Source organism: Nycticebus coucang, chromosome 5 (genome assembly GCF_027406575.1).
Source record: "Nycticebus coucang isolate mNycCou1 chromosome 5, mNycCou1.pri, whole genome shotgun sequence".
NCBI lineage: Eukaryota > Metazoa > Chordata > Mammalia > Primates > Lorisidae > Nycticebus > Nycticebus coucang.
The window spans coordinates 139719073-139741853 of NC_069784.1; the positions used below are offsets into that span (position 1 = coordinate 139719073).

Consider the following 22781-nt stretch of genomic DNA (forward strand, 5'->3'; position numbering starts at 1 on the left):
TTCCCTACACTACAGCCTGGCCTGCAGGTTCCTTGTGCTTAATTCTGGCTGCCGTTGCGTCGCCTCACACAGCTGCAAGCAGATGTGATTAACAGTATTTTACACAGAAAATACTTGAATCTGATCCATTTGCTTGATTAAATCACACTGTAGCTTAACAGCCCAATTGCTGATAATTTTTACTTATTTGAGTTCAATTTAATAGCTTTTACCAGTGAAAATATATCAGCAAATATAGAATGTTGGTGGGGATGCAACAAAACATAATTCAGCATAATCAGAAATAAAAGCAGAGCATTCTAGAAGCTTCTAGTCATAGACTAGGTTTGCTCATTGAACAGGCACAGAACCTCAGAGCAGGGCGGCGCCTGTGGCTCAGCGGGTAGGGCGCCGGTCCCATATGCCGGAGGTGCGGGTTCAAACCCAGCCCCCGGCCAAAAAAAAAAAAAAAAAGAACCTCAGAGCAAAAGCAGCAAAGCACTTCTGTCCAAACCACTGGACGCCTTTGCCACTTCCTACAAAAGGAAGCCATCCTGTTTCCGTGTCGGAGGAGCCCTTGCCGCTGGGCTCAACTGGACGTGTTGATTGTCTTTAAGCTAAAGCCCCCAAACCTCTCTTTCTCCCCTGCCCTGCCGGCCAGTGGCCCTGGAAGCTGCCTCAGACGCTTCATGTGTCTCCCACCCAATTATTAATCTGCCACATCTAAGAAATGATTCACCCCACATGAGAAACTGTGAATTCCAGGTATTAGTGAGTCAGATGATGTGGACAGATGTCCCTAGTCGAGTGGCTCCCATTTCCTTCTGATCCTGAATGTGTGAGCAATAGGCCCAACAGTCCCTGCTGCCCAGAGGGTGGGAGAAGACACCCCATGGCTTACAGACGGGCACAGGAAGAGGAAGGAAAAGGGGCAGATTCTCAAAGTTTGTAGTTGTTTTCTCATAGTTTTCAATAAGCAACAATCCTTTGGGGAGTCTCCTTGTATGTAAACAGAGAAAGCAAGTGATGACATTGCAAAGAAATTGCATGTCACGGAAACCGGGACCACACATAAGGATCAGGCTGAGTGTCTTTAAAACAGAATAAATATAAATGCACAAATGACGTGCAAATCAGTATCTACTAAGATTTACTCGGTCTTCTCTGATTTTTTTGGAAGCATTTGTTCAGAGTATCTGAAAATTATTTTAGTTAGAAATGAGTTTCCTGGAAGCAGTTCACCTGTCACACACACGGAATGAGCCCAAAGGTAAACCTTCCAGGTGCTTTTCTTTTCACAGTGATTGGAGCTAACAGGGCCCCACCACCTGCGGAGAGTCCCTTAGCATTTACTTCATTGGCATGCTATGTTTTCCTTAAAAGGGGATGAACAATTAAAATATATCTTCGTGTGTGCACATATCTTCTGATTATCTGTGACTACTGGAACTCTATTGACAATTAATCTAATTGGTTTCTTTGGACTTATTTGCCTCTGTTACTAGATGTTAAGTTCACTGACAGAAGGGATCCTATTTTCATATCCAATTATTTAGCACAATACACATGGTTTGTGCTAAAACTCTTCTCAGCGTACAAATAATTGAGTAAATTCTTCCTCCACTCAACAGCTCATACTGTCAATATCCAGTTAAGAGCTTCTGTCCTCTTCACTCACCGCCAACATCTTCATAGAGTTGTCACTTACAACTGAAATGACCCAAATAATGGTTTATCAGAGAGAATCCCCTGGCACTGGCAACTCCAAACTGTTCCCTAATGAGCTGACTTTGCATATTGATACCTTTAGCAAATTGGTTGATATCTTACTTTGAGAAAATATCTTTTAATTAGATTAAAATCTATATTTCTTCCTGAAGGGAATCGAAAGCAAGCCTTGGAGCCTGCACATCCTGCCAAGCCCTCCTGGTGTACAGGGAGGTGAGTGGGTTGGGGTTGGTGGGGAGGAGTGAATGCTCCGGGCCAGTAGCCCGAAGTCCTGAGAAGTTGGGATGCTGATGATGGGGTGCTTCCCTGCGCTCAAAGCCACCTTCGGTCACAGTGGTTGACCCATGTTGACGCATTGCATTCACAGGTAAGTAGGCTGACTCACAGATGTGCAAGGAAAGAAAAGAAGAGGGTGGCCCTATGCCGGCCAGAGGACGGCAACTCATCTCAGCGAAGAGAGCCAGTCCTATTGTACAGAACAAACAGCCTGGAACATGTCCTGGGAGCACTGACCTCCAGCCTGCCCTTCCCCTTGGTGCTCAGGAAGGTCACTGGGACTATTGGTTACCCCTGCGGTAACATGAGCCATGGGTCCTGCTGGCCACAGGGGCACTCTCAGGCCCAGCCAGAACTGGGGGACTCTGAACACAGGAAAAACATCAATGCCCAGAAAATACCAATATCAACACTAACAATTACTGACCAATTTTATAATCTGGACTCCAAGGTAAACCTTTACATATGGTTAATTTTCTCATCCTCACATTAACCCTATGAGGGTAGAAACTATTCTCATTTCTACTTAACAGTGGAAGAAAAGGAAGTTTAAAGAGGTTAATTCCCTTGCTAATGAAAGGTAGAATCAAGATTTCAAATAAATGCAATTGATCACCTGGAATTTTCTAACTTTCAGAGAAGTTTTTAGAATAAATTTAGGTTATGGAGCACCTTTCCAAAATGTCCCAGAGTAATTTAGTTTTTAAAATTAGAACAATAGGACACTCCCCCCCACCCCATCCCACCCACCGGCTTCCCTCATCTAATCTATAGTAAACTCCACAGCCACACAACGTGAACTGGATAGAATCAGAAACAGACAGCACCTTGCCCTCACATTACATTTTAGGTGTCAAGCACAGGCACATCATTTTGCCTCCCTGGCCTCTATTTCCTGACTTATAAAATGTACAGTTGAGCTACTCAGGACGCTGAGACAAGAGGATCGCTTGAGTGCCAGAGTTTGAGGTTGCTATGAGCTATGACGCCACAGCACTCTACCGAGGGTGGCAAAGTGAGACTGTCCCCCCCCCCCAAATAAAAGTACAGTTGAATGAGGTGATGGTCATCCCTTCCACAAGGGGCTGCAGTTCTTAGGCGATGTTGCCGATGCCCTGAAATCACAGCTTTCTTGGGGGGTGGGGGAGGGGGAGGGTCTCACAGACACTGAGAGGTGACACCTGCCCAGGCACACCCACAGAAGTCTATGCAAGATATCCAGTTTCCCCGTGGAAAGCCCCAATATGGTAGTTATCGAAGTAAGTCACTTGGCCATCTCACTTGGTTCAAGGCTGATACAGGAAAAATATTTACATGAGTTTCATTTTTAGCTATAATTATAAACTGTTTCCAAATATGATTAAATAACCCAGCTTTTCCATCACTTAGGGTTCACCAATTGTTGGGTTCCAGATTTCAAGTTAATTTTAAAAGCAAGTTTGAAAACATCAGGACTGAGACTCTCCCTGAAAGCCTTTATAATACAAAGATGTTTAAACTCAGAGTAACTAATGTTAATTCCTGTTTATGACACAAGAGTGCAGTTCAAATAACAAAATTTTTCAAAGTCTGTGTGTATATGTTAAAATATAAGCTTCACAGAAACAGTCTTAAAAGTTTTCTTTTTATGGGTGGCACCTGTGGCTCAGTGACTAGGGCACCAGCCAGTCCCATATACCGAGGGTGGCGGGTTCAAACCCAGCCCTGGCCAAACTGTAACAAAAAATAGCTGGGCACTGTGGCACTGTAGTCCCAGCTGCCTGGGAGGCTGAGGCAAGATAATCACCTAAGCCCAGGAGTTGGAGGTTGCTGTGAGCTGTGACGTCACAGCACTCTATTGAGGGCGACAAAGTGAGACCCTGTCTCTAAAAAAAAAAAAAGTTTTCTTTTTATAAAATGAGTTATCTTTTTCATTTGTCCCAACAGAGGAAATTCACACCCATGCTCAGTGCTTTATGCTCTTCCCAACCTCACACTCCTAACACACAACACCTGCTAAATTTGCATTTTTCCAAGATAGCTTCTAGGCCTATAACGTGCTGTGAATATACAACCAAATATCTTCTCAGGGGAAATACGGGAAGGTAGCTGGGGAGGAACCCAGAGCAGACGCCATGCACAGAGCAAGCAAGCAACTTAGTAGATTCCCGGCTGGGTGCATGCTCTGTGAGGCCAGGACTTCTATCTGTTGTACCTTTTGGATCTGCAGTTGCCAACAAAAGCTGGAAGCCAGGACAGCTTCTCCATAAACACTTTCAGAATGAATTTCTTAGTAAGCTTTTGAGAAAACCCTCATTTCTCAGGTTTTTGCCCCTTTAGCAATAGGATGAAAATAGTAAATCATTCTTCCTGGATTTTTCACCAGCACGAAAGGCAGACAGCTAGTGCGTGCGTCTGGGAAGAGCAGAGCATTGGGTTAGTGCTGGGCACCTCACCAGCCTTTCCCTGCAGCACCCTTGCCAGATCTGGGTCATTGATTACTTGCTGACAGATGACATTTATTTTTTACTCTGTTTGACCTTCTGCAGATCCAATAGTTTACATATGTTTTTTTAGAAATGTTATGTTCTCATCCGAGAAGCCTCATTTCGTACCCTGCTCCCAGCAGTTTCCACAGCTCAATTCTCTTTGCTGAACCCTCCACCAGAGGGGAGCGCGCCCTGAACCGGGATTGACGAGCTCCCAGGGGTGGGCAGCATCCTGAGAGTCTCCTCCTGAGCACCGCCTGGAGTTTGCACACACGTGTGCCTCTTGGCAAAGACGGTAAATAGAAGGTGGCAGGAGCTGTCTAATAAACCTGGCATTTCGTTGAAACAGAAAATACAAACATTGGGGTAAATACTATTCTGAGTTCTTGACCTTGTCGACTTCAGATTTTTAAAGTGCCCGTGTCCCCAGAGAATGATTTGCCTCACTGAACTTAAGCTTAATTTCTCCCACTATGTGAGGCTTACAGCAAGCCCACCTCCATTACTGGATTAATAGTTTTATTTGTTTGAAATATATGTTCTACCCTCAGGGTCCAGCCTAGGAGCCAGGCCACAGAGATGTTCCTGATTTAAGGATGCCACAGATAAACTTTTTAAATGAGTAATTCTTTGCTGCTCTTTCTTCTATTCCTGAGCTTTGCTTAAAGATCTCTCAATTGTTATAGAAGCTGTGCATGTGTCTAATATCATGGCGGCTGGGACAGGGAAACCCAAGAGGAGATGTGTGACACTGCTCCAGCTGACACAGACAGACCAGACCCCAAGGTGCCAGCGTGGAGCAAAGGCAAGGCAGGGACAGACCGAGTCCCCGGGCACAGACCGAGTCCCCGGGCACAGACCGAGTCCCCGGGCACAGACCGAGTCCCCGGGCACAGTGACAGCCTCCCAGCAGGATGGCTCTTTTTACTTAGACATGTCCTGGGTTTGTCATCTAAAGATTCAGCAATGTGATTTGGACACAGAGATGAAGAGATAATAAGATCTGATTGTTGAAATAAAAAAACACCAACCACCCACAGATGACTTTGGAAACCTAAGGCAGGAGGGCATTTCCAGAGTCCCCATCAGCCCGAGCTGCCGGGATATTGCATCAGGCACGGTCCGCACGGAGCACTCGGCGCTGCTGCCCTTTCCTCTTCTTTGGTCGATTCTACACTGGTTTCAAATATGCCGAGGCTCCACCTTACGAGGCAGCACCTGCCTGCCTGGGCACGGCTGAGACGACCCCGGTGGGCACCGGCGGAGGGGGCGCGGGGAGGCGCTCCTGCCTGGGACTTCGGAGGGGCCACACCGCGCGGCAGTCCGGCTGCAGGTACGAAGCTCCCTCCCTCCCAGGGCACTCCCGTGGGCGCACAGGGGAACCCCCCAAACCCTGTGCCGTCGGTGGCATTGGACAGAATTATGCAGAAATTCCTTGGGGTGGGGTTTCGTCCCTGCTGCGCACCATGGACGGTCTAATTATTACAGTGTCCCAACAATAACGTGTGGAGCCATTTCGGTTCGATTTTAGGAAAACCGGAGCAGCTTTCAAATAACTTCAGCTCGCGGACGCTGGTCGCTGGGTAGGGAGCCGAGCGACACTAGGCAGGGCTCGGGGACCGCCCTGGACCGGCGGCATCCTCCGCCGACTCCCACGCCCAGGGCGCCGCGGGCCCCGCCGCCTCGCGCGCCTCGGGAGCGGGCATTTACCTCGAGCCGACTTAGGCTGGAGCTCTTGGAGCGCGACTTCTTGCGCAGGTACACGGAGAAGAACCTGCGGACGGCGAACTTCTTCATGCTCAGGTCCATCGCCCCGCGCCCAGCCGGGAGCAGCCGCAGGGCCGGGGGACGCGCATCCCCGGCGCATCCCAGGCGCGGGACTTAGGTCCGCGGGCGGGTGCGTGCGGCTGGGGAGCCCGGAGCGGCGGCCATGGGCGCGGGGCGCGGGCTGCGGGCACAAAGGGCAGGCCGCGCGGGCCACCGCGGCCGGGGCCCCAGGCACTCACTCCGCCTCCGCCTCCGCCCAGCCTCTGCGAGCACCGGCTCCGGGCGGCCCCGCCTCCGCCCCGCCCCCGCCACTACCTCCAACCAACGCCCGCCTCCCTGCCCCACCCGCTGCCTCAGACACCAATCACCGCCCGCCGTTTCACCGCCCAAGGCGTTAGCTCCTCCCCTTCTCCTCCTCCTACACTCCTGAAAGTATCAGCTCTAGGCAGCCCCACCCTACCCTGCCGCTACCGCCAATCAGCGCTCGCCGCCTCGCCCATCCCCGTCCTCCACCACATTTGCCAATCAGAGCCCTCTGCTCCGCCCACTAGCTCCCCGCCCCCGCCACTACCTCCAATCAGCACCCGCCATCCTGCTGCCCCAGGCGCTCACTCCTCCTCCTCCTTCCACTTCTCCCGGCAAGTTCCCTCCCCTGCCGCCTCGCCTATGCCCCGCCCCTCACTGGCACAACTGCCAATCAGCGTCCGCGGCCGTCGCCTGCCTAATGAGTCCGGCCCCGGCCGCTCCCTTCGCCGGCGCTCACCAAGGCTCCGGAGCCGCGCCTGCGGCCAGCGTCTGTCCTGAGCCTCTGCCCTTCCTGGGCATCCTTCTAGCCTGGAAAGTCATTGTTTCTTTCCTTAAAGCATGCATATTCATACTTTGACATCATGCCTTTCTCTGCCGAACGAACAAAACCTCAATTGTTAATTAGCACTTGTAGAAAACTGAACTGAGATCCGAGGCACCACGCACCCGCGCGTCCTGCACAGCTCCGCGACCTGGCCGGGTCGCTGGGCGCCAGCCCTGCCCCGCGTGGTCGGCGGACTGCGGCGGCCGGCGGGGAGGCTCCGTTCCCTGCGGTCGGAGAACAAGGGCCCCAGGCGGCCTTCCTGCTCCGCTGCCCTGGAGAAGGTCGTCTGCGCAGGTGACTCACCAGGGCCTGCGCATGAAGTGCCGGGGACCAGGGTCTCCAGGCCTCACTGGATATGCCTCGAAAGGAAACACTGTTTTTTTCTAAACATGGTCATCAGAGGGCTGCAAGCAGTCACAGATCTGTGAGCTCATGGCTGTACCCCCTCTTGTTTTCCTCTTGTGCCACGTCCACGTGTTAAGTTTAAGAACAGGAAAAAGCAAGCTCTTTGGTATACTACCATCATGGCCTGAAGAACCCCAAAACATGTATGCAGTGTCAACACCTTTTGCTCTTTTGCAGTGCTAATTGCAAAAACCCATGTGTGGTTGTATTCCCTGGACTGATTCAAATGTTGTATTCATACCTGTGATAGGCTATTTTTGCTAAAGTGGGTAAAGAGGTCAGCATTCATAAGCTCCTACCGTGTCCAGGTGGAGGTGAAGACTGGCGTTTCAATGATACTGCTCTATAGTGAGAAGACAAGAGTTCAGCCCTGGAGTCTGGTGCTACCTCTTCCTTGCTTGCTGAACTTGGGTACAGGTTGTGTTCCCACTGCTCACCCCTAGGATAAAAATATAAATGAACCCTGCCCGCCACACCTCCCTCACGAGGTTACTGTGCTTATGCAAGGTCTGCCTTGTGAATTAAAAAGTACAATTGATTTTCATGTCACACATTACAGGACCTATGATGAACGTTTTTAAATGCTGGAACGTTTGAAATGAAAACAAGAAACAGAAGTTCAGAACCCCACAAGGAAACCAAATAACCCTCTTTGCTGATTTAAGCACAGTAAATTTGGAACTGGATTCCATGGCTACTGCTGCTTCTAAGGGAGGACCAGATGCCAGCCTGGGCTCGGTGCAGTTCTGCTAGCGATCATCCAGCTCCTACTGGCACCTGGTGCTGAGGTTGGCTTTAGGGACATGAAATGATCACATCTCAAGAAGTTCACATGCTCATGGAAGAGAAGGTAAGTAAAAAGACAGATCTGGTGCTGTTTTTTATGTAATCTGAATAAGATGTGTAAGAAAATGCTGCGTGGACAGAGGTAAGTGAGAAGTCCCCAGTTAGTCAAATAGGATGTGGCCTTAGGTCTGAACTGGGGGGAATAGGAGGCAAGGGGTGATTTTCCCAGGCAGAGGCAGGGAGGGTATGATGAAGGTTTCCGCCTACCCCAGACCCCTGCAGCTGTGGGCACGGTCAGTGAGCTCCATGCATGCTGGAAAGATGCCACGTCTTCAGAGCGCACGACAAAACTGGCCCAGGGTTAAGGCCCAGGAGCTCCTACTTAGTTGAGTCCTACCAGGCACTGGTCCTATCCAGACAGGCCTGCATGTGATCGAAACTTCCAAGTTTCTGAAATTCTGATTTATTCTCATGTTTCCAAGAAAATGCTAAAATTACACTTCACGTTAACCTTCTTATGTCATAAGGAAAAAATTTTGTCTTCCTTAGGACTAAACCCCATGGTTGCTGGGCCCCCAGGGCCACCTGGTGTAAGAACTCACCAGGTTCTTATACTGGCCAGCTGGTTCTTACACCAGCTGCTTGGTGCTGGCCCCCGGGACAAGCAAAAACTCACTTTTCAGAGGGTCAGCATTCAAGAGCCTGCTGAGCACAGACCGTGCTATGAGATCATGGGCCTAGCTAGTACTAGGGAGAAAGCTCCACAGGAGTCAGTGCGTGTGCAACCTGGGTCCTGCGGCCACTAAACACAGACTTAGCCACGGGCCCTTCTGTAGTTCCTGAGCATACAGACAGGAGGCCCTTTTTAAGGGTTATGGGTCCCTGTGTGCTTAAAATGCTTATCACTTCAAAGCTTCTTGAGGTTAGGAACCAATCTTGCTCAGGAAGATGGTCTAGAAGCAGTGCTAGATCATAAGTAGGCACAGAACTATGAGGCTGGAGCATACTCAGAGCAGTGAAGTATCGGCCAGGGCCTTTGCGCTCTCAGGGAAGGGCCTCCAGCAAAAGTCACATCAGTCAGGGGTTGCCCCTGCTCTCCGGCCAGCTCCTGCCCCCCACAGGATGCTTATCTCAGGTCTCATTTCCACATCTAGGGCCCAACTGAGCCACGTCAAAATGGCACCTGTCCTCTAAGTTAACAATTTAACATCTTTGAGCATATTTACATGTAATGTGAAAATCTCGATGACTAAAGAACCTTCAAAGCATCAGAAATAAAGCTCTATAAAATCCACTGGAAAACCATGGGGCTAGAACTTAGGCATGCTCATTACGTAACTCTCTGGAACACAGATTTCCCCGTCCCTCCGTGAGCACACCTGGGCACCAGTGCCTCCCAAGGTGCCTGGCAGAGCACACCTGAGTCCTGACTCCCCAGCAGAGAGAAGATTGCTTTTTGCTTTTGAGATAGTGAAATCTGAGAGATGATGGAATCACATCATGGAAAAAAAGACAAAGCAAATGTAAAGTGGAGAGAAGCAGAGGGAGAGGGAGCGGCAAACAGACCCCAGCAGACTACATCTCAGGGCCTCACTGCATCACCAGCTGGGTGCAAACCCCTTGAAAGGACCTAAATCAGACTCTCACTTGTGAAACTCGCAAAGGCTGAAATCCAGACAGAGATGGTGGGAGACGGGGCAGCTCTGTTTGTTGTCTTGGCACATTTCCAGGACTCGTGCCTCATTTCCACGCTGATGACAGCCACCAGGCTATGCACCAGGCCTCTGGGACTTACTCATCCCATAGTCAAGACTCCCTGCCTGTGAGCACCATCCCCTCATTCCCTCTCCACCCAGGCCCCTGGCTGCTGCCCTCGTGTTCGTCTCCTGGTTTGGCGTTTGGTGTTTTCAGGTGCCATGTGGGAGTGAGATCATGTGATCTTTGTCTTTCTGTGACCAGCATGTTCCGCGTTATGTTGAAAGGCAACTGTGTGAGGAGAAGGGCTGTTCGTTAGCCCCACCTCATCCCTCAAGGTATAGTGGTATCACAATACCACATTGTGTGCTTTAAATTTGTGCTATTTTTGGTCAATTATACCTCAGTAAAGCTGAAATAAAAGGTAAAGAATGAACAAAGAAGGACACATACAGGAGTCAACAGTGGCAGCAGGGAGAGGAAATAAGAGACACGAAGACCAAGAGTCTGAGAGGAGCTTAGCCCAAGGAAGGAGGAAAATGGGGTCAGGCAGCTGAGGAAGGAGGAGGAGGCAGAGAAGGACCACACCCTCTCGGGCAGGGGCAGGAAGGGCCAGACACGAAACGAAGGTTGTGTGAGAGGCCCAAGGGCAGCCTGGGCCCAGCATCACCGTGAACAACCCTGCATGTGGCTGAAATCTTCAAGCTTCTAAAACTCCTGTTTCCAGGATCCCTCGGACACAGCTCCAAGGGGCCTGAGCTCCCTGCCACTAGCTCAGAGTTCACAAGGAAATCGGGACCTCAGTGACCGAGCCAGCAAGGCACCTGGCCATGAGTCAGACCTGGGAAGGCTTCTGCTACTGGAGGTACCAGCTATGGAATATAAAACCATCAAATTTAATACATTTGAGGAAATAAAAGCCAGAAATGAAAATATGATTAAAGATCAAGAGTCTATGAAAATGACCAAGCAGACATAAGAATGAACAAAATACTTCTGGAAATGGAAAGATGTAGTACTTAACACAAAGTGGATGGTGTGAACACACATGTCCCATTTGTTAAAGAACAGAGTAGAGAGGGCTGAAGAGAGCTGGGAGATGGATCTGAGAACACACCGTGGTGAGCGGCCCTGCAGGACAGGGCTGCACTGGACAGTGAAGCATCTTGCATTAAACTTCCACCTGAGGTTCATATCATGTGACTTGGACTTTGCTGAAATCCCCCAAGCCTCCAAAGCAGTGGTTCTCAATAGGGGCAATTTTACCCTCCGGGGGAACATTTGGCTGTCACACCAGGTGGGAGCTACCAGCAGGGAGTGCGGAAGGCCAGGGTGCTGCTGAGCATCCTGCTGAAGATGGCATGCCCATAACAAAGAGTTATCCCGTCAAAATCGTTGATGGTCGCTGTACTTGCTGCTGAATTTTATACGCAAACCTAAAAGTCTTAAAAAATGCTGACAGTGCTGGGTTGAAGAGGGAGGTGGAGAAAGAAGGCAACCTTCGTACTCCTCTCACAAGGCTGTCACCTACACAAAGGGCAACTTCATGTTCAGTCAACATGTATCTGGGCTTTGTCAGTTGCAAAGTGCTCAAAAAAGCTCATATTACAAAAACACTAGGGTTTCATCCGAAAATTAATGAAGTGATTGAGAAGGACGTAGACTCTGAAATTCTATAATTTTTATCTAAAAGTTCTCTTTATGAAACTGTTCTTGGGAAAGACCCTACCACTTGTCCTGCCGCCCAAACCTGAAAGCAAGGGTCAGCATCAACCCATCGTCTCCTGCCGCTGAGACCTGCCTGTCAAGCTCCCTGGGTGTTTCCCATGTTCCCCTTCTTTTCAACCCTGCTGCAGTAGCACAGTTTGGGGTCCTGTCATTTCTTGCCAGAATCAAGCATTACCCTGTAATCCACCTGGGGTCCTGCTAGAAACTGATCTTTTTGGAAGTGAAACTGATATAGTCACCCTGATGCTCCCAGAGGCCCCATGTCTTCCAGATTAACCAAAAACTCCAGAAGGTCAACTCGGTTCTTCATCACACCCCCTGTGCATCCCTATCTGCCTCTCCTCCTTCCCCAGGCACAGTCTTTACTCCTGCCAGGCCAAGGCTGACACACCCCTCTGCAGAGAAACAGTCACACTGGTGCTGCAGACACCACTGGGGATGTCCTTCTGGACCCCCCTCTGCCCCCTTCCCCCCACCCCCGCCTACTAGACATGTCTCATTCCCAGTCTTCTAGATTCAGCATTGCTCCCTGGAAGGCAGACAGAGACCCCCCACCTCCACCAGGCCCGTTAGGGACTCCCCTGCATTTCCTGCTTTGCTTGTTGTACTGCTTGTGACCTGGACTTTGCTGAAATACCCTGAGCCTCCAAAACAGTGATTCTGTTTTGATTCGCTGGTCTGCTTGTCCACCAATGTGGAAATACTTCGGGAACACTAGTCTGCGGGGTTCCTCGTGGGTGTGTCTACGTAGACCTGGCTGTGACTGTTGTCAGGACAGTGCTGGCTGTGAAGAGCTGTGGTCCACACTGCTGTCTCATCTCCGTAACACCTTCATTTGCAAGGCAGGTGCAATAAGCCTCCCTCCCCTTGTGCAGCATAGAGGCTGAGGCCCAGGAAAGTCAACTGATTGAGTGAACCGAGAAATAAGGGACTTTTCCCAAGCCTATACACAACTTGCAGAGGATCTTTAAAAGGAAGGGAGTTAGCAGGAAAAGGAAACAGGTTAAAACTATAGCAGGAAGGATTTCTGTAACTTAGGAAGGGGAGGAGCACTTCATAATAGAAAAGACTCTGGAGACCTGGAATGAGCGCAAAGGTCATAAAATCCTCACTAGAATGTTTAGCAAGAAATTGCTATTGTCTAAGAAGTACTGCATAGACATCTACAGCATTTCAGGCACCAAATACTTGTTTTAGACATGGGGACTAGATGAACACACAGAGTAACAGGGACAATAACAGCAGCAGGTGCTGACCTTTGTCCGAGATGGTGCCTGTGCCGCCGTCTCCCTCATCCCCCCATCTTCCTCATCTCCCTCATCCTCCCTTATCTTCTTCATTCCCCTCATCCTCCCATCCTCCTCATCCTCCCCCATCTTCCTCATCCTCCTCATCCTCCCCCATCTCCCTCATCCTCCCCCATCTCCCTCATCCTCCCCCATCTCCCTCATCCTCCCTCATCTCCCCCATCCTCCCTCTCTGGGCCAGCAGGGAGCCTGAGGGAGGCTGGGGTACTGGGCCACTGTTCTGGGCAACATGCTGGATCACATATGCAGAGAGAACCTTTTCAGGACACACGCATGTTGGATGAGACAAGGGAATGGGGAATCCTTTTTCATTAAAGCATGGCTGACCAGACAATAAGGAAAGAAAACAAAAACCAGATAGAAAAAAAAAAAAAAAAAAAAAAGTAAAAAGACGTTCCCGGAAGGTAAGCAATGGAGTCTTGTGTTAATCCCTGCCTACCTAGACCAAAGGTTTACCAGGCCATACTCCTGTGGGAACAGGGAGAAAATGCCAGAGGCCGAAGCAGAGTGGAGGTCAGACCAGGGTCAGCATCCCATAGTCCTAACTTTAGTGGGCGAACTTGGAAAAATCTCACTCTGGAGAAAGAGCCTTGTCTATTCAGGTAGGAACACTGGAAAGGGCTGAGGAAAAAGAACTCGTCTTTCGGATTTCTGCAGAAATACTTATACCAGTTTGAAGCCAAAATTCATACTACTAGTGTGGCCTAAAAAACTTTAATTCAAATATTTAGTTTTTAAAGGTTCCAGATTGGCAGAATCCCAAGAACCAGGCAGATGCAAACACATTTACTCTGCAGAAGAACATACTTTAAACATGTCTCAGAGCTTAAACACAGAGAAAATTCTAAGGGTCAGGAGCTTACAATCATAAATTGCTAAATGCTGAGGAAATGAGCTATGATCAAGAGTCAGTAGAGAGAGAAACTCCAGAATCAGACCTGTAAAGACTGCAGAGGTTGAAATTTATGTATAAATAATATAAAACATATTTTTAAAGAAGAATTTAAAAACAACAAAGGGGATTAAAAGCATTACAAGGAAACTAAAGATTATGACATGATCAAGCAGATGTGTAAAAACAAAACTTTAAAATAGAAACTGTAATAATTTAAATTAAAAACTCAGTAGAGAGATTAAGTAGCAGTTTAAACAAAGTCCAAAAAAAGGGTAAAGGAGAAGTTAGATCTGATGAGAATTGAGAGAAAAACTAAAGGATAGGAAATACAAAAAGGAGATTAAAAGGCATGGAAGATGGAAGGGGGAAAACCCAGCAGTCTTAGTGTAAGAGAAAAGAAAATAGAAAAGCACTATTCAAAGAGGGGCAGCAAGACCTAAGAGTTCTTCAGAGTTAGTAAAACACAGCAATCTCCATGTCTACAAAGGCCTTAAAATCCTAAGGAGGATTAAGTGAAAAAAATCCATACCTAAACACATCATATTCAATTTGAAGAATACCAAAAACAGAAAAAATACCTCCAGAGTAATCAGAAGAAAAAACAAATTTTCTACAAATGAATATTAATGAGTGTCAGCTACCATCTCAACAGCAATACTGGAAGCCAAAAACGAGTGGAGCAATATATACAACATGCTAAGAGAAAATGACTTCAACCTTGAATTCTCTACCTCGCAGGAAAAAAAAATTCCATGAACAAGGGCAAAGCAAAGACATTGCCAGATAAAAAGCCAGAGAAAGTTCACTACCAGTGAAGCCTAAAGCTAAGCACACACAAATGGACTGCATAAAAAGAAATAAATTGTATATTGCATAATTTGACAACGTAAGACAGAATTGAAATCTTTATTTTAAAAATAGCGCATACTGAGGGAGGGTGATCAGAGTTAAAACTTCCTAATGTCTTTGTGTCTTCCTGGAGATAAAGATGCTAGTTAATTTTAGATTAAGTTAAATACATGCTAAAATTTTTTTTTTCTTTTCACGCTAAAATTTTTAAAGCAACCAATAAAAACCTTAGAAATTCAATATGCAATGGCCACGCTAATGCCTCTGGGACCCAGGGGAGCCAAAGATGACAATCACGCCACTTCCTTTTCCTCAAGTAAAAAAAATCCCTTGTCTCTAATTCCGGAGGCTTCTTCTTCAGTATCTACAAAACAAGACTAGGCTAATTATTAGTTTATAGTAAGGCAAAATCAAACCCTAAACTCTACCTAAAGGGTAGAATTAAATCAAAATATATGAAAAATTATAATCAATGCTAATGAGCTAACCTTTTTAGTTAAACGACAAAGAGTGCAAAACAGTTTACAGTAAATTTAGTTATAGAGACATAGTTAAAACAAGAGACTCAAGAAGTTTCAAAAAATAAATAATGGAAAAAGATACACATGGAAACAGTAATGAAGAGAGAGCTGAGGAAATAATATTAATGTCATACAGATTACCAAAGAAGTATTCATAGGTATTAAAACATCATTACATGTCGATGGAAGTTTCAATTCCCCAGGAAGATACAATAATTTAAACTTGCACTCACCAAACAATATAGCTTCAAAATACGTTTATCAAAGACAGAACCAAAGGGAGAAACTGACAAATGTGTTATCATTCAAAGAAATTTTCATCTCAGTAAATGTCTTGGACCATTGTACATCTTGTAACCCCCACCTGGACCATGTGGTGCCTTCACGCTTGTTCACTAAGATTAGAACCAGATCCTCCTTCAGCTGTGATCTCTCTCCAATATCAATTTTCGTGGGTGCTTTTCATGAGCCCACAGACTTTGTCAGGCCCCCTGTGGATGCTCTCAAGGTTATAGAAATTACTCAGATGGGAATACTCAGGGGTGTGTGTGATCATTTGATTAACATTTTTACTTGACTGTAGAATCTATGAGGGTAGGAATTTTGTCTCTTTTGCAAACTACTACAAACGATGCTTGTTATTGATATCTAGTCCCCACAAATTTTGCTGAATGGATAAATGAACAAAATCAATTCAAAATCAAGACTGGCAGCCAGAGAGCCATTATTGCTCGTTCAACACAACATACTTTGTGAGCTAGGCCCGATGTGCAGGATGAGGATTAACTTGTGATGGTCAACTCTCCTTCTTTGTAATCAGTTATAAGCACATCACTTTGGGCAACTGAAGCACTAAATCAGTAACCCTAAATAGTATTTTTAGATTTGCTAAGGACATACAACATGTACTATTTTAAGAAAGGAATTCTTTAGTAGAGACCAGATGTTACATTCACAATGGTGCATCCTGAGGTCCAGCCTTGGGTGGAGCCCTCATTCTGAATCAGTGTGTGCACCATTCACTGTCCCAGCTGCCCCCAACGCATGACATCACCTCTTTCATTTATTCTTGTGATTGCACTTCCTTCCGGCTACAACTGGTTGGTGATTCTATTGACTTTTCAGGAAGTTTGAGACTCCAATCCTATCATCATTTTCCAGGAGCAGCTGCTTTAGTGAAATCTCCCAGTCTTCTCAGGGAGAGATTAGACTTAAGTTGAAATATATTTTAGATTAGAAAGATGTTAAATAATCACCTAAAATTTTAAAAAAACAAAGAGATAGTAATGCCTCAGAATGTCTCATTTCCATATAGTTCTGACATAACTAGTGTCCTGGCTTAATTGTATCCCCCAAAAGATAACTTGAAGTCCTAACACTCAGTACCTGTGAACATGACCTCATTTGGAAATAGGGTCTCTGCAAATGAAATCAAGATAAGGTCATAAATGAAGGAGAGTGGGTCCTGAATTCCCTGTGCCTGGTGTCCTTAAAAGGAGATGTACAGAGGAAGGCCACATAAGCAGGAGATAGATATTGGGGCCAAGGATTGCCCAGGATTGCAGCAGCACCACAAGCTGGAGAAATCCTCCCCCAGAGCCTTCAGAGAGAGGGAGATCCTGCCCACACCTAATCTGGAACTTCTGGCCTCCAGAACTGTGAAAGAATAAGTCCCTGTTGTTTTGAGCTGCCTAGTTTGGGGCACTTCCTTCCAAAAGCCCTTGGAAACTAATGCTACCATTTATGTGTCCTCCAAAGCTACTGAACCTTGTACTGATAAAGGACTATAAAATGTAATAAGACACGTAATAGCTAGCATCAACGGGTATTTACATTTCAAAAGGAAAAGTGACAATTGGTGGCCAGGCTGCCTCTAAGGTAAATACATTATTGAGTTAGAGTTAGAGCCGCATTAGCTGCTGAATCACCAATCTTATAAGAAAAGTGTTCAAATAAAAATACTGAGAAGGGAGTCGGGAAACCTGGGTTTGAGTTCCCGTTCAGCCACTTCTGTCTCTTTCCCCTAGGCTTCTATAAACCCTCGTCCTTCTGCTGGGAACGGAGTCTCTAACACCCTCCTTTCCTTTAAACCTGCTGACCTCTGCTCACATCCAAGTCTGAGGCTCAGAGATCATTTCTGGGAACTCCCTGGTTCTCAGGTTAGGTTACAAGTCCCCCAATAGATCCCCTATACCAAGAGAGGGGACCCTATGAGGCTGGGCCCCAACTGTCACATTTCCACAGTGTATAAACAAAGTTCTTAGCACACAGAATTAATTTGTAGCTCTCAGTAAATAAAATGTATGAATTAAACAGCAATATTAACTTTTCCATGGCTTTGCAAACTTATAATAACCTATGTATGTCAACGTTTCAACTTAACCAAGGATGATTTTGCCACCCAGGGGACATCTGGCCATGTCTGGAGACAATTTTGATTTTCAGAATTGAGGTGCTACTGGCTTCTAGTGGGTAGAGACCAGGGGTGCTGCTCACCATTCCTCAGCACACAAGACAAGCCCCAGGACAAAAAAAACACCCACCAAAATGTCAGTAGTGCCAAGCTGGGGACCCTCTTTTAAGGGATCAAGGTCTCTGTCTCAGCAGGAAATAGTCTGGGAGCTGCTGCAATCTGGTCATGAGCCTGTATCTTACTACACACTGTGGTCTTCCCTGGATCTTGCAAGAGTAAATATTTCGATGTTTGTTAATTAAATATTGACTTAAAACATTTATAAAGCAAAATTTTGAACAGTGACTTATCAAGAGGAGGTATTTCTGTATTATTTCAAAACGTTAAGTACTGTAGAATGATCCCAAAGCATGTTCTAAACATCAGAGCCTCGACACAAGGTGTCTAAAAGTGTAGGCAGTCTGTGCACAACACTTGGGCCGCCCACTTGCTCACCAGAGACTGCCCCGCTCAGCAGGGGCCCGTGGCCTCACACCCTCTCTCAATGCATCTCTGCAGGGTGCCTACCGAGGTTCTGCAGGAGCCCCTCCCCCGCCCCCCCCCCCGTTAACACCACTAACAGGAGCTACAGACACAGCAGCAAAGGCAGTAATCCACAGGCCAATCTCTGGACTGGGGCTGCAGAAGGGAAAAGGCAGCTGAGGTGGGGAAGGCTGAAGGCAGGTGGCCTGGAGGCCCTGCCTGAGCTGGCACAGCTGTCTACCCTGGGTCCAGACATGCCAGAGGCCCCGAAGGGAGAAGGGACAAGGGAACAACAGCAGGTCTGCCACCGAAGAAGGAAACGAAACTGCGGGAGAGGTGGTCTGCAGTGGTGGCCAGGACATATTGGGGCCTTTAATTTTACTGAAGACCCTATGACTGTGCAGAAGGGCGGAGCCAGTCCCAGGCCCAGGCCTTCGCCCTGGGTGCCTCCCGCACCCACACTGGGTTCTCAGGGACCCTCTTCCTTTCACCAGGGGGCTCACCCCAGAGCAGTGACCCTGTCAGCCCCTCTGGCTGTGGGCCTCACTCCCTTGGAACCTCCTCTGAGACTTTCAGATGCAGGCATCCTTCATTCTAACCTTGGGCCCCTTCCCTTCTGGCAAGTTCTATTTCTCAGGACATTTCTGTTTGGGCACCTGTGCCCTCCAGCCCCTTTGTCCCCCAGCCCCTGTCTCCCCCAGGCCTACACTTGCTCCAGACCCCGCCCCCCGTGAGTTCTAGGACCACGTGTCCAGTGGCTACTGTTCAGCCCCCAGGGACAGCCCCCCAGCACACCCAGTGAAAACGTCTCTCAGCCCCCAAATATCTGAGTGCTTACAAAATTCCAGAAATTGTTCCCAGTAATTCAAAGCCCCCACCCCACCGTCTGCCCCCCGCAGTGTGCCTCTTTCTTTTCTCTGTACATCTCTATTATTGACACTGATGCTACCATGATCCCAGTTCTCTGAACCATCTGACCTCTCCACATTCTCCAGCTCCCTGGCTCCAGGTCCATCTGGTCTCTGCCTGCTGTGCTGCCGCCCTGTGGCCCTGTGTTCCCTCCATTCGTCATGCTTGGTTTCTCCTCAGAGCCTAGCCAGTGCTGTTCCCTGTGAGGTCCATGGGCCTCATGTGGCCTCCTCTCCCACCTGTCCCCCTGCCCTTCAGATGCGTTTTAAAATTTCAAAACCGGCCAAGCCCCTCCCTAATCTATGACTCTTTCCATGTCGTGTACTTCTAAGGATGAAGTCTGAGTCCCTTAGATGACCATGGGCCTCCCCAACCTCCCTCCAGACTCTTTCCTCACAGGAACTCCGTGCCCCGGTTCTCAGTTCAAACTGTTCAAACGTAGCACATTTAAAAATATCAATGCACTCAGCCCTACTATGAAACTAATTTATGGCTTTCATATGAAAGCTATAACCCAGTTATAACCTAAGAATATGGGGAAGGGGGAGAGGGAGGGGAGGGAGTGGGGAGGATGGGCGGAGGGAGGGGGATTGGTGGGATTATACCTGTGGTGCATCTTACAAGGGTACATGTGAAACTTAGTAAATGTAGAATGTAAATGTCTTAACACAATAACTAAGAAAATGCCAGGAAGGCTATGTTAACCAGTGTGATGAAAATGTGTCAAATGGTCTATAAAACCAGTGTATGGTGCCCCATGATTGCATTAATATACACAGCTATGATTTAATATTAATAAAATAAATAAATAATAAATAAATAAATAAATAAAAAATATCACTTCCACAAAGCCAATCGCTCTCGTTCTTTGAAACTTCGTCAAGAGTAAGTTTCTCTGGGAGGCTTTGCTACACAGATGCACATACATACGTGCTCACACATACATATGCACAAAACACGTGTGCACACACATTCATATGCAGGCTCATGTACATGCTCACACATACATACGCACAAATACACGTGCGCTCACACATACATACGCACAAATACACGTGCGCACACACATTCATATGCAGGCTCACGTACATGCTCACACATACATATGCACAAATACACGTGCACACACACATTCATATGCAGGCTCACGTACATGCTCACACATACATACGCACAAATACATGTGCGCACACACATTCATATGCAGGCTCACATACATGCTCACACATACATATGCACAAATACACACATGCACGCACATTCATATGTAGGCTCACGTACATGCTCATACATATATATGCACAGATTCGTATGCAGACACACAGACGTACATGCACACATTCATATTCCCGTGCACACACATGCCCTCACTCATATACATGTGCACACACATTTCCCCACTCCTAGTTTTTTGTGCTCTTCCCCTGAGGCACACTGTGCATACCTCAGCATGTGATTCACGGTTGCTGTCTGGCTGACAGAGAAGCTGGCCTCATGTGACAAGCCCACTGCAGGCATGAGGAGGAATTTAAGGAATTTTCTGGATTGCAGAAATGAGTGAGTCCATGCATTCCTGGGCCAGCCATCATGTGGCTCACTGCTACATGTCTGCCTCAGCTCCCCACCTCACCAGCTGGAGTCTCCTGTTTCCAGCCCTGCGCTGACAGCTGCACCCCACACACTCTAGTCTGTGCCTCACTGCTTGCTCCAGCATCTGTCTTCCCTGAGGTCCTAAACTTTGGGGTGGCACTGCCGCCTCAGCCCTCAGACCCCAGATGCGGCCCCTGCCCTCCTTGCAGCCCCTCAGCACCACCTACCGCTGGGGCCTCACGAGTTCGCCCGCCCTGGATGACCCCTGGCACTGTCTCAGCCCTCCTGGCTGACCACACTCCGGACTAGGTGACTCATCACTAATGGGTCACCCTACTCCACTGCTCAGTCCTTCAATGTTCCAGGGCCACCCACACTAACTCAGGAAATTTGAGCTGCCATTCAGATGCCCCAGCGTGTCCCCTGTACTGCAAGCCGCATTCACCACCCCAGACTCTGCCCCTACCCCAGCCCAACTGGGCCCAACAGCATTTCCACACCCAACCTGTATATCCTCACACCACTTCCCATCCTACTCCCTGACCAGCCCCCATAGACATTCTCTCCATCCATCTTTGAAGTCCAAAACTCAGATAGGAACGTTTGTTTGTTTCCTGATTTCCCACTAGGATGAAACTTCTTCTATGAACCTTGTCACTTTGTAGCCACTGCATTGACTATAAAACATTTTAACTTGTATTCTCACCAACATTTGCTTCTCTGTTATCCTCCCTGTTAAACTGCGTGCTGCCTGTGAGATGGATTATACCTCACCCATCTCTGCAGCCTTGGCTTCCAGGACAAGGTCTTCGGGAGACAGTGCTCACAGGAGGATAACGGGGTCGCATCAGATTGCACGTCCCATGCAGGGCTGAGGGAACACAAGCCGTTGGGGTGTTGGGGTGTTCCTTGCCCCACATCAGGCACATGAGCACGTGCACAAAGCCAAGACCATGGTCAAGTGGGCAGAATCCAGCACCATTGTGTAGCCAGGACTGAGCTGTCTTTCTGCTGATTTTCACAACAAGAGGGCTCACCAGCTCAGACTTTAGAGTGGCGCTCCCGACATCACCTCCACAGGGGCAGGGTGGAGAGTGGCCAGTCTTGGGATTCGTCTTACTAAAGGCAAATCTTTGCTATCCTTAAAAGAACACTGGCCTCGGGCTAAACGTCAGGTAGGGCAACTGTTGTCATGCTCACAGTTTTGTTAGGAATTATAGAAAATCTAGTTAACTCTCCCTGCAACATGCAGATCGGGCCCCCTTTGGCTCGGTGGAAATAGATAAGGCTTCCCTAGATCTATTTTGGGGTCTCTCACAGGAAATCTTTCACCACCACATTCTTCTTAGACTTGAAACAATACCAGTATTCAATTTGCACCAGACATCAAGAAAGGGACATTTCCTGAGTATCTGTAGGCCTGGTGCACAGGGCTGGGCAGAGAGGGCCATTTTCAGCATTCTCCGAATTCCATCACTTTAGGGTCAAGAAATGGTTGTTTCCTTCAGGCCTGTGTCCTGCACTCAGTATAACTTGCTTCAGACACAAAGTACAGTGGTATTGATCTTCCCACAATGCTGTGTGCAAAGGTGGATTGAGTCAGGCTTGTCCACATAGGTGCCACCTGATGGGCTCAGGACAGCTCACCTTCTTGGCTATAAACTCATCCAGTTCATTCTCTTTCCCTGCTCCTGCCATATCCCTCCTGTTCCAGCTGACATTCTAAATGCTTTTGATTTCTAGAGCCATTAGACCAAGGACCATGAAAACGTAGGCCCCATCTGCAGCTGGATGGGTTAGAGGAGTTTGAGGGGTGCCCATGGGGCTCAAGGTGTTTGGGGTTTAACACTTGGACATGCCATTGCTTTGTTATTTTCAGCACTAAAATTATGACCATGCACAGCTCTGTGCAGTCCCCTAACTGCAAGGACAGGCGTCATGATGGGACCATGTTAGGTGAGTCTTTCAGCCGCCGACTGTGTAGGTGTGGAGGCTGAGGCTGTGGACCAGAAAGTAAATGTCAACACTTTGCTCAGATCCTCAGCTACTTGAGGGGCAGGGTTCAGATAAGAGCCCAGATCTCTTGAGTTCTT

At 47.8% G+C, this 22781-nt stretch overlaps 1 protein-coding gene across 5 annotated transcripts in view; it reads right to left on the reverse strand.

The window, feature by feature from the left end:
• The window catches only part of RPS6KA2 (ribosomal protein S6 kinase A2), a 344820-nt gene that overhangs the window by 156526 nt on the left and 165513 nt on the right, over positions 1–22781 (reverse strand). The window contains exon 1 of one of the 5 annotated variants that reach the window (XM_053592912.1): positions 7773–7891. The exons of 3 other annotated variants lie outside the window; for them this stretch is intronic. Coding sequence is in view for 1 of the 2 variants with exons in the window: in XM_053592908.1 (XP_053448883.1) it covers positions 6162–6260 (99 nt within the window). In the remaining variant the exon portion in view is untranslated. Of the gene's footprint in view, positions 1–6161; positions 6489–7772; positions 7892–22781 lie in introns of those variants that run through there. One more of the 5 variants, XM_053592908.1, reaches the window with a different exon arrangement.